The sequence below is a fragment of the Eptatretus burgeri genome, chromosome 14, assembly GCF_056783735.1.
Source record: "Eptatretus burgeri isolate ZD-2024b chromosome 14, Ebu_testis_v1, whole genome shotgun sequence".
NCBI classification, from domain to species: domain Eukaryota; kingdom Metazoa; phylum Chordata; class Myxini; order Myxiniformes; family Myxinidae; genus Eptatretus; species Eptatretus burgeri.
This window is the reverse complement of record NC_140974.1, coordinates 42,405,901-42,418,400: the sequence shown is the minus strand read 5'-3', so window position 1 is coordinate 42,418,400 and position 12,500 is coordinate 42,405,901. Positions and strand designations below refer to the sequence as shown.

The window sequence follows — 12,500 nt, the reverse complement described above, 5'->3', positions numbered from 1 at the left end:
GCACCGACGCGAGCACCCCCTCGTCCGTCTTCGCCGCCGCCACCTCTCCACAGCTCCGCCGACAACTCGTTCCAACGCACAGCTCGTTCCAACGCGCAACTTCCTTCCAGCTCCACCGACGACTCTCTTGAACTCCGAACTCACTCTTTCCAACACACACCGACCTTTCTGACGAACGCAGCCGCTTATATAAGCCCCGTGGCTTCGCCTTTGACCCCCTGCCTTCGACCTTTCACCTCGCTCCCCATTGGCCCGAGAAAAAGTGGGCGTGAATGTTTTTTGATCCATGAATTTGCATATAGCGACCGCCCTCCAACGCCCTGGAGGCGGGGCCAAATCGCCCCTCGCTCACCGATTGGACGGAACAAAAGTGGGCGTGAGTCGTTTTTGATCCGTTTTTCTGCGGAAAGTCCGTGATGTTTTGTACACGCTGTTCGGTGCGCGCCCTGCACGAGTCCAGTACCGGTACCCACAAGCGGCGCAAGAACGGTGGCGATGCGACGGTTGCAAGGTGTGACGGTAAAGGTCGTGGCTGTTGTGGTGAAGCGGCGTTGTGGTGGGTGGTTGATGTTGTGATGACTATTGAGACGTGGTTGGTGGTGGTAATAATGGCGGTTGGTCCAAAATAAAGATAGTAAAAGAAAAACGGCTATCCTGAAGAGTCGCAGCACGCATGAATGACATTTATTCCCTCAAGACAACGGGTTTGGGCCTAACTACACATATACTTACCGAGATATCTCACCTAAGGGACCTGAATGGTGGTTTGCGAATTTGGTCAACCACAACACTACCACCTCCCCTTTTTACAGACTCGTCCCGAGTCGTCAAATTTTCGTGTGCCATCATGTGTAGTTTTCCCCGAGTACATTTTACCTACGGATCCCTGAGTGCGACATTCATGGTATTCGTGTCCCCAAAATAAATAACCTGAGGGCTGCGTAACTACCTAAACAAACTCACTCACACGGACGACTTAAATAAAATTGCCGGCGCTAGGACAGACATGCCGGGGGCGCACTCATATTTACAGTACATCTTAACCTTAAGTTACAAATTTTACACTAAACCATGGCCCAGGATCAATGAACTCTGCAAAAGAAAAGCAGTTAGCAGGGAGCCAGGCTGCTCGCATACAGTCTCTGGCTCAAAACAATGCAGGTGACAGGGAAAGTGGCTGGCTGCTCACACGCAGTCCAAGGCCTTCCTTTTTGAACTGAACGCAGTGAACCACAACGGTGCATGGGCTGCACAAACACAGTCTCCGTGCCAGCTCAAGTGGCACACGCAATGAACACAACGGATAGATGGATGGACACAAACACGGTGCACGGGCCGCCACTGCAGGCCCGTGTTGTAGCTGCCAACGGGGCAGTTCTTGCAGCTTGCAAACTGTTGCCTTGATCCTGGCGCACATGGCAATGAACAGGGGGGGGGGGGGGCAAAGCAAAAATTGAACGGGGCTGGTGAACGTGGGCAGTGGGCATGGCATGGCAAAGGTGCAGGCAACACAGCCCGCAGAAGAAGGCCGCTGCAGGCAAACACAGCCGGCAGATGAACTGGCCGGCACAGGCCTTGAAGAAAAACAGCCAGTCGGCAGATAAAGTGGGCCGGCACAGGCCTTGAAGTACCACAGCTGCAGACGATCCGGCCGGCACAGGCCTTGCAGCAAAACAACCAGCTGCCGATGAAGTGGGCCGGCCTTTGCCTTGCAGCAACGCAGCCAGCAGATGAAGCTGGCCAGCCTTTGCCGTTCAGTGGAGGTTGGTGGAGGGAGTGCGGTGGTGCTGGCCACTTGGAAGGCGGGCTCGGACCTACCTACCTGTCTCCCTCCCACCTATCGCCTTTGCCTGTCACTGTACATACCCACTCCCTTAATTTGTCAAACCCCAAGTTAGCCCCAACTTATTTTTTGATTATTATTATTTTTTTCTTTTACTTCCCCACTATAAATCGTCCCCTAACCCCCTTTACTGTCCTTGTTCGGCTAACCTATTCTGTCACCTAGCCTACTCCCAACCCCTACGTTCCCTTCCCGGAGGGGAATAAGGGAGAGCTAGCGTCCTGTGTCGAGGCCCAACGAAGCCTCAGAATGGCCTCCCCAGAGTTCAGCGATCTATAACCAAAGTGGGTCCAGCGGCCCACAACGATAGCGAGGGGATGGATGGTGCGGAGGGGTACACTTCCTAATCTACCCTATCCATTTAACTGTTAAACTACCCCGGGGCTTTCAACAAGCGCCTCTCGCTTAAACTATTGGTTCTAACAACCCAGATTCCCGTCGCCTGTGTTGGTGTCCTCACAATTTCGGGCCGCGCCCCCCAATTTTCTCTCAGTGCCCTCACACGGTCTCATGGCTGGGACACGTGGCTCCCTTTGGCAGGCACGACCCTCTGCCGATTCCCCAGCTTTGGCACCCCCGGGCACGACACTGCCTCCGAGCCTACCAGCTCCCTAACACCGGGGAGTGCCCCCCATGGCACCTCCCCTGAAACGCACACGTGGCAGGCTGGCTTCCCAGGCCCCTTTCCGAGGGTCACCCGTGCCCACAACACTGCCCACGCAGCTAATGGCGCCCCGGGCCCCCGCACCAAGCAGGCGCACCCGTGCCCACTAAGCTATCCCGGCCCCCCATGGGCCCTTGGCCTACCACGGCCGACTAGCCTGGTGCCCGGGGTACCCACTCAGCGATACTCACTTTTCGCAGCCACGCTCCCAGCCCGTCAACAGGGCTCCTGCACCCCTCCAAACGGGTTTCGAGCCTACACTCCCACCAACAACAAAACGACTTCCATATTTGCTAATTTGACTAACCCCCTAACTCACTTTATACTGACCCCGGGGTCCCTTGGGCGGGAGTCACTCCTCCCCCCAATCACTCATCGCACCATGCAGTCCCCATTCGCCCCATACACACAGACCCGCTGGCCTCACTCACTCACCAAGCACATGCTTCCACTTCACTCACCAACTCTTCAACACACACACCACTGAACTCTGCCATCCTTCTAACTACATCCCCTAACTAACTCGTGCTCCCACGTCGTCCCTTAAACTAGTAGCACATTACTTTTAACACTACGTAGCTAAGCTACGTCCCCTCTACACATTCACTGTCTGTCACTGTCTCAAAATCAAAAAAAAAAACTTTCCCAACCTAAATCTCGCTACAATCCCTCGAACTAATCCATTCCACGGGCCCCATGAGGACTTACCCCTGCCCCATGGAGCCGGTCTAACTAAGCTAACCCTTCCCCCTAACTAGTTTCCATCCTGTGCCCCGGGTAAGGGGGTCTTCCACCCCTTGCCCAGGAATCCTGTGCACCCGAAAGTGAGGCTTGTTTTTTTTTTTCATGCGCATCACCAGCGCGGCAACCCACAGCTCGCGCACTTTGCACCTGCCTGTGACGTCATGCAGCTGCACGTGTACCTCGTCCCTCCTTGGACGGTACCATCCGGCAGGGATACCCCTCCTGCCGGATTCCAACCCCACGTGCAGCCATGGCGTCACCGTGCGCATAAAAAAAAAACAAGCCCCACGTCTCGAGGGGTTCCCCACGCGAACACATGTGCTTTGCCCGTTGGAGCTTAACACACACGATCGCGTGGAGAACCCGTCCGGTCCAAATCCATTATCCTGCCTAAACTTTGTCCGTCCGCGGGATCGGCAAATCCACCACGTGCGTTTCCGGACCGGGACTTCACTCTCGCAAGCGAGCACGTGGTGGTCTCGTGCGTTGCACAGCACGGACCTCGTGCTCACTGCTGGGTGAACCCGGCACGATCCCCGAAACAACTACAGCCGCTACTCGGCTTTCTTTCTTTACATGTCGCCGTCGTCGCCTCCATTCCACACACGCACTCCCACGTGTTACGACGCTAACACACCTCACCATTAAACTCACCCCGGGAGACGCGGCTGCATGCTCCCGCATGCCAACCGACATCTCCCTCACATACCGCTCTCTCACACACACTGTCTCCCTTGCACTCGGCCGTTCACTCACTCGTGCCATTTCCCTCACACAAACCATACCACTCACACACGCGGGGGCACTCAACTGCGGTGCCTCATCCACACACCGTCCCTCACTCACACACGCGGGGGCACTCACCCGCGGTTCCTCATCCACACTGGCCGTTTCATCCACACACACGGCCTCTTCCACACACGGTGCCTCATCCACACACGGCGTGCTGGGAAGCACGTACTCTGGCACCATCGCCACCACACCACTCACACACGGGGTCGCTTCCACACACGGGGACGCACTCACACCTTGCACCACACACACAGGGACAACCACACTGGGGATTCGTGTCCCCACAAGGGTCTCCGGGGCCTCTATACCCCCCCAAGCTCTCCGTGCACCCGTTCACAGCACTCCTCCCCTCAACCTCGCAAAGCACGACCGAACTCACCTGGTCGTGACTCGCCTCAAGGGGGCATACTCCCTCCCCTCGTTCCTGGAGGAGGCCATCCAGGTGCTCGCACTGGGTCTCTACCCAGTCCGCCAGCTCACCCCCATTATCCTCCACTACCTCCGTGTGTGTGTGTGTGCGTCACTTACCCCGTCTTCATCGTGTAGTCTTCCCTCTATTTTTTCTGTCTCCCGTGTCTCTATGCATTTATAAGTTTCTGTTGTCCCCTCCTGTCTATTAGTCTCCGCTTCTTTCTGGCGTCTTTCCCTTATCTTTATGTAGGTCAACCTTGCTTTCTCTTTAAGTCGCTCCCGTCCTTCCCTGTTTTTCACTCCTTGCTCTTTCACGATCTCCGCGTACCTCATCCTTGCTTTCCGTATTAATTGTTCTTTTCTCTCCCTCGCAATTACTTTCACCTCGTCTCTTGTCTCCCGAATTACTTTTTCCTTACCCGCCTCCACCGCGGGCCCGACAGCCGTTGCACCCCCTTCCAGCTCATTCGTTCCTACACGTGGAGTCGCCATTTTAAGCTCCCTGCTCACGGCCTTCATGCCCGCCTGCAGGCATCGGCCTATGTTCTGCGTCTCACCCCGTAGTTCTTTCATTTCCTCCTTCATGTTTGCTTCCATTCTGTTTATTTGCTTGTTCATTTCGTTTTTCATTTCATTTGTATTTGTATCCATCTTTTCGTTCATTCCTTTCATTTCGTTTGTCATTGCCGCCAGCATGGCGCATAGCTGGGCCATGTCGGGTGCACTTGAGTGAGCCGTTTCGGCAGGGGTCGGGAGGTTTTGGTGGAGAGGGGGAGGGGAGGTGTCATACACCGCGGCCGCTGCCGCACCCATTTCGGCCTCTGGGTTCAGTTGGGAGAGTTCGTTTTCCTGTACAATTAACATTTCCTGCACGGGTATTTCATCCTGAGCCATGGATTCTACACATTCTACATCCATTTCTAATACCCCCGGCTCCCGCTCGCCTTGAGACGCCATCTTGCTTCTCTTAAAGGGTTAATTTGAATCGCTCGTAATTTGGAGGGAATCGGGGGTCGCTTCTCTCACCCCTGGACCGATTCCCGTGAATTTAATTGGAGACAGGAGAGCCCGTTTTCCCGTTCTCCGTTACCAGTGCTGCGAGGAGGGCGATGAGTTTGTATCGCACGACCTGACACCAGTGTCGCGGATTCGCGCCCGCCGGCGTGCGAACGCCCACGTAACTCGAATCGCGGCACGTCGCCCACCGGACGGACAATCCAGTCGTGACCTCTCGGACTAACGCCGGGAACCAGTCACGGGTGGACCTTTCGGTCTCACCGCGATCGAGCCAATCGGCCCCCGCGTGGGATAGGGTTGCTCGCCAAATTCGACCTACCTAAGTACCCACACGGAGGGTAGACCGGCGATCGCACCTCGCCGCAGGTCGACTTCGGACACGGGCCACTTAAGCGACCCGTTCCGTACTATCGGGATAACCGAGCGGTGTTATTCGTTGGCCTCGACGGTTCGATTAATTATCGGGCGTCTTAGCCCAGGACCAACCCTTTACGTGAAGCAAGATGGGGATTCAATGAAAGAAATGACGAAGCGAAGCGGGAGAACAGTTCAACATAAAGCACATTTATTCGCGATGAACGGAAAGCACACATATACAATTCCACCAAAAGCACATGAAAAAGGAAAAGAAACAATGCAATTTTACACAAAAAGCAAATGTAAAAGCGAAGACACAATGCAGAGCTATCCGACTACCGAGCACACGGCAACACTTATACAATTCTACTTCACAGACGGCGCCGACAACACATACCCAAAACCAAGAAAAAGAACACCCTCAAGGATGAGGCGGGCCTGGGGCAGAGACCGGGTCGGGCCTACCCGTCTGATGATGAGGCGCAAAGTGGCGATGGTGCCCCAACTCCGCGGGCCTCGCGGACAGTGTCTGGTAGGGGGTGGGAAAAGGGGCCCCCTTTGTCGCACTATCTCAGCGCGGGGGGAAACAGGAGGGGGTTGCTGATGCTCGGGGAAAGGAGGATTTTTATTCTGTCTCGGGTCCCGCGACGAGCGTCTCCACCTCGACCAGGTCGCGCCGTCGGCCTCCCGCCTTCAGCTCCCGGCACCGACGCGATCACCCCCTCGTCCGTCTTCGCCGCCGCCACATCTCCACAGCTCCGCCGACAACTCGTTCCAACGCACAGCTCGTTCCAACGCGCAACTTCCTTCCAGCTCCACCGACGACTCTCTTGAACTCCGAACTCACTCTTTCCAACGCACACCTACCTTTCTGATGAACGCAGCCGCTTATATAAGCCCCGTGGCTTCGCCTTTGACCCCCTGCCTTCGACCTTTCACCTCGCTCCCCATTGGCCCGAGAAAAAGTGGGCGTGAATGCTTTTTGATCCATGAATTTGCATATAGCGACTGCCCTCCAACGCCCTGGAGGCGGGGCCAAATCGCCCCTCGCTCACCGATTGGACGGAACAAAAGTGGGCGTGAGTCGTTTTTGATCCGTTTTTCTGCGGAAAGTCCGTGATGTTTTGTACACGCTGTTCGGTGCGCGCCCTGCACGAGTCCAGTACCGGTACCCACAAGCGGCGCAAGAACGGTGGCGATGCGACGGTTGCGAGGTGTGACGGTAAAGGTCGTGGCTGTTGTGGTGAAGCGGCGTTGTGGTGGGTGGTTGATGTTGTGATGACTGTTGAGACGTGGTTGGTGGTGGTAATAATGGCGGTTGGTCCAAAATAAAGATAGTAAAAGAAAAACGGCTATCCTGAAGAGTCGCAGCACGCATGAATGACATTTATTCCCTCTAGACAACGGGTTTGGGCCTAACTACACATATACTTACCGAGATATCTCACCTAAGGGACCTGAATGGTGGTTTGCGAATTTGGTCAACCACAACAATATATATATATATATATATATATATATATATATATATATATATATATATATATATATATATATATATATATATATATATATATATATATATATATATATATATATATATATATATATATATATATATATATATATATATAGTCCCGATTTCTCAATTGTCACGTACAGTTGACGTGCGACTGTTGCACGACATTTGCGCGATGGTCGCACGACCGTCGTGTGACCGTCGCGCGACAGTTGCATGTGCCAAAAAAAATCAGTTTTGTCACCTGAACGTCGCGTGAATGTCGTGCGACATGTATGCGAACTCCAGGCGAAGTTCATCCCAAATTTCGCCGGGAATTCGTGGGACATTCATGTGATATTCGTGAGACATACGCAAATGTGTTTTTGTATAAATTTAGTGCGATTCCAAGTGAAAATTATCGCTGTTTTATCGCAATTTGGTGTCTCCAACTAGTCACGAGCTGTCACAGCCCAGTGAGATACAGGCTTAACTCAATGCTCAACAGGGCCGAGAAAAAAATGTGTTGGTGTGGTAGATGATGTTTGTCACTAACAGTTTGTGCTGCAATTGCCATGATGGGACTCAGCCTGTACCTCGCTGCTTCATCAGGTTAGGTGGATTAATTCATTATTTAACCAAAATTAGCTTGGTTACAAGTAAATGATTTTACAGTATGCTGTCCTGATGAGCCCAAATAAGAGCAAAATCTGGTCGGTGGCTCTGCATTCATTTACATCTTGGTCTTTGTGACCTTGTAAATTTCGGTTTTTAAATCATGAGTAACCCCAAGGAAGCCATTGGAGGCAAAGTGGTGCTTTACGCATGGTATGATATTCAGTCATGTCACCTTCAGGTCAGTCGAGCCTGAGTTTTTATGTGTGTGTGTGTGTGCGTGTGTATATCACTGCGGGGGTGGAGGGGAGGGTAGTGACCCAATCATCCTATGGATAATGTGCTTCTTTCTATCTTTAAAATAACATTCCTCCAACGTAGCCTTTGTCTCCCGGCACTCGTTTTTCCTGAACAGTTCTTATTGGATGTCTCAATCCTCAATACATGTCCTAACCCCCTCAAACTCTATGTTCTTAGATCTTCTGACATGTTCCCAACAACAAACTCATTCCTTCTTCTTTGTCTCAGTGGCACACCATTCACCACTCACCCGAGCATTCTCATTTCCATTCTCTCCAATTTATTTATTTTCCTTCTGCAAAGCCCAGATCTCTGATGCGTACATGAAAACTGGTCAGCCTTATACAAATGTACTTTCGATTCTGGAGGCATGTTTTGGTGCACACCATCCTGGAAACTTCCCACAATTTTTGCCATCCTGCTATCACTATTCCTAATCTTTTGTTCACAACCACTTCCTTTACTGAGTGCAGACACTAAATATTTTAAAATTATCACCTTGCTTCAGTCTCCCTCCTCCTCAATCTTTATATTCAGCTTGGCCTCCATTACTTGTTCACGATCATCACTTCTGATTTAAGAGTATTTTTCCTTCAACCTCTTTGAGACACGTACCATCTGACCAATATCTTCTATTGTTCATCAGCACTTTCTGCAGTCACCACCAGCATACATCAATTCCCACATCGGCCCTCTCCTCACATCTTCACCTACCACATCCATGATCATAAAAAAATAGCAGAGGACGAAGAGCAGATCATTGATGTTGTTCCGACAATGACCTCAAACTCTTGTGTTTTACCCCTCTCTGTTCTCACTTTTGAAAAGATTCACCGTTACATAGCTTGGATTAACCTTACTATCTTCCCTGGTTCTCCCTTTTCCCACAAACAACAGTATAACTCTCATGGAACCCTATCGTAAGTCTTTTCCAAATCAAAGGCATAACAAAGTTCCTCTTGTACTCCATTGCTTTCTCCTTCACCTGCCTCATGCCAAAAATAAATAAACAAACAATAAAATCACATCTACAGTTAATATACCAAGCATAAAACCAAACTGCAATCAACTGTAAATTATATGAATCACAGCAAAACAGGAAACCTCCAATATTAAGCTTAGAGGATTCCAATGATCAGTTTGGCAGATTGCAAGTCTTAAGAAATGAAGTCAAAGGAAAAAATAATTAAAAAAAACTCAACACAGACCTTGTTCGTAGATCATCAAATAATTTTTCCAATCAAAAGATAAAAAAAAATCACTTTTTCTTTTCAAAGGCATGAGAGTGAGTCTAAAAAAAATTAGCTGAAAAAAAAAAAAAACGATGGGCTGAGGCGAAAAAATTTTTAGGCCGGGGTTCGGGGGCCGCCCAGGCCCCCGAACGCTAAAGGTTCCAGGTGTTCTCACCTGCATTCTACTGCATTTCCAGGTCCCTTTTAAGAGGATTGTGTATAGTGTTGTCCTTGTTAACAGGGTAAAATCACTGAAGACAATCATTGAAGACATGAAATTCATATTGCAAATTATTAATCAATGTTGTAATGTAAATTGTTGTCAAAATTCATTGTACAAATCATGAATCAATCTGTAGGATAATATTCTTTCATTGTCTTTATAGCAAATTAAACAAAGTTGACAATAATTGATACCAAGTTGCATAATAAGTTTGCATAATAAGTTCACAATTGGTAACACTGTTGCATCCACTAGTTGTTGAGTTCTTGAGTCGATAATGTCGACAGGCGCCTAAGCACTGAACATTGTTCACTTCTTTGTCTTTTGGTTCAGGTTGTGCTTTTTCTTGTTTGCACGTTGGTCAATTAGGGACCTCGGAATACTTTTTTTTTTTTAATAAAGATCGTCGGCGGCGTGAAATCACTCCCAACAATTGAATTAACCCCCCCCCCCATACCTCCTATTTTTTCTCATCGGATTTGTGCTCAACTCAGGAACGTTCCTGGGTGAATAAATTCGCGGAATTTTCTCATGCCGGGATTTTCATACGTATATATTTCTTAAATACAATGTTGAGGCTCGTATGAGAGCAAACACACAGAACGTACAAGGGGAGCACGAGACAAGAGGGGTGGGAGAAGGAAGGAAAAAAAAACAGTGGGGAACAGAGACATGAGGAGATCTGTGGAAGGGAGAGAGATGGGGTGAAGTAGACAGGCAAAACAAAATGGACACTACATGGACTCTCAGGTCCTTACACTACAGGGATTTTCAGGAAGGAAAGCAGGGAATTTGGAGGTGGGCTTGGGGTGGATTAACGGGGGTAGAAAAGATTGTGGTTTTGGATGGGTGAAGATAAGAGATGGTCGTGAACAGCTGTTTTGAAGACCTGGAGGGAAGAGTGGGATTGAAAAGTGTGTAGTAGTTTGTTCCAAGGGTGGGAAAAGAGAGGAATGAAAGAGTGAAGGTGAGCAGTGATTCTTGATTTTGGTAGTGTTACCAGAAGGGGGTTGCTGACAGACCTTGAATGCCATGTGGAAATATGGCGGGGACATATCACAGACAGAGCAGGGGGGGGGGGGGACGGCAAGGCCAGAGAGGAGACGGTAGAAAACAGAAAGACCATCGACCTTCCTGCGGTGAGAGCGAGACACCCAAAGACTCAGCCTCATCGTGCGAGATTCCAATGATCCTAAATGCCTTGATTTGCAGAGCATGAAGCCGAGAAAGGTGAGAGGTAGGAGCACCAGCCCAGAGGGGAGAGCAATACTCCATCAGTCTGTGGACGAAAGCTTTGTATGTGGTCAGGAGCTCAGGTGTGCCGAGGAAGGACTTTGCACGACGGAGGATGCCCAGTCTGTGACTAGTTTTGGAGGCCAGCTTGGAGATGTGGCTTTCCCAGGAAAGATTGTGACAGATAGTGAGACCCAGAAGCTTGAATGATAGGACTTCTTGAAAAGGATTGATGAGAAAGTAGATTGGGGGGGGGGGGAGGGGGGGGTTCCAGACTGTCTTTTCGGAGAGACATAGTGGGAGTGGGAGATTTGTCAGGATTGAAAGACATGTTCCACGTGTTGGACCAGCTTGTGATTTTATCCAGATTTGCAGAGTGAAGAGGCTGCTGCTTGCCGATCTGAGGGATGACAGATGGTATGGCAGAGGGTGGAGTCATCAACAAAGAGATAAAGAGGATTTTCCAGAGTCAGAGAGAAGAGTATTAAAAAAGAGAGTATAACAAAAAAAAAAAATGTAGATGAGTCTTAAAAAATAAAAATAAAATAAAAAGCTGGTTGAGTCCGTGGTGAGTGGAGCGCTGCCTTTTAGTGAGAACACCAAATCATAATGAGTGATATCAATTACGATATTCAATCAAATGTGTCGGTAAGTACTTGTGTATATATTTGGAAAGATATATGGATGAAATAAACATCAACTATATGTGTACAACTAAATGGCGAGTTTTATACTCACATACAAGTTAAATATGACATTTATCAAGCAATTTGCGTTAAATTGCCAAATGACTTGTTTTACATTTTGACAGCAATAAAAAGAACAAGAAAATCGAAAGAATTCACTCTTTGCTGATAATCAGGCGATGAGTACCAGACGGCTAGCAAGTCGGCCTTGTAAACGTTCTGGGAGGTCCAATGTGTTGGCAATGGCAACTAGGATGAGACGGGACCCTCGGTGACTCGGCCAGTCCAGCAGACGGTATATCACAGCAGGTCGTGAGCACAGCGAGTCAACCTGAAAACAAATCTCATGAATGGGATTTGACCATCCAGACACATTTGCTGTGATTACGTTTTAGAACCACAGTGGGTAAAGCAAGCATGCACAACATTGAGGACTGCTCATGAGTTTGGTTCCAAAAGTGTAAAGTATGAGTAGGGAAAATATATATATATATATACATATATATATACATATATATATACATATATATATATATATATATATATACATATATATATATATACATATATATATATATATATACATATATATATACATATATATATACATATATATATATATATATATATATATGAGCGATACCCGTACACATGCAAGGGATAGCAGTACAACATAGCTGGTAGCAGAAGACAGACCGTACACGGGGAATGACAAAAATACGCATTGTGCAAAATGCAAGTGGTACTATGGAACGCCAAGACTTCCCAAACATTGTCGGCATGTCCGCTAAGTGCCACAGCAATTTCATTGGGATCGTGTGACAGCGAGCCGAGTTTTTAGTGTGCAAGCTTGGTATATATATATATATATATATATATATATAT

At 49.0% G+C, this 12,500-nt stretch overlaps 1 protein-coding gene across 7 annotated transcripts in view; it reads right to left on the bottom strand.

The window, feature by feature from the left end:
- ORC1 (origin recognition complex subunit 1) overlaps positions 1–12,500 on the bottom strand; it is a 98,853-nt gene that overhangs the window by 22,818 nt on the left and 63,535 nt on the right. For 6 of the 7 annotated variants that reach the window (XM_085854499.1, XM_085854503.1, XM_085854502.1 and 3 more), the window contains exon 14: positions 11,803–11,946. The exons of the other annotated variant lie outside the window; for it this stretch is intronic. In XM_085854499.1, the coding sequence (XP_085710625.1) occupies positions 11,803–11,946 (144 nt within the window). The remainder of the gene's footprint in view (positions 1–11,802; positions 11,947–12,500) is intronic. 7 annotated transcript variants of the gene reach the window in all.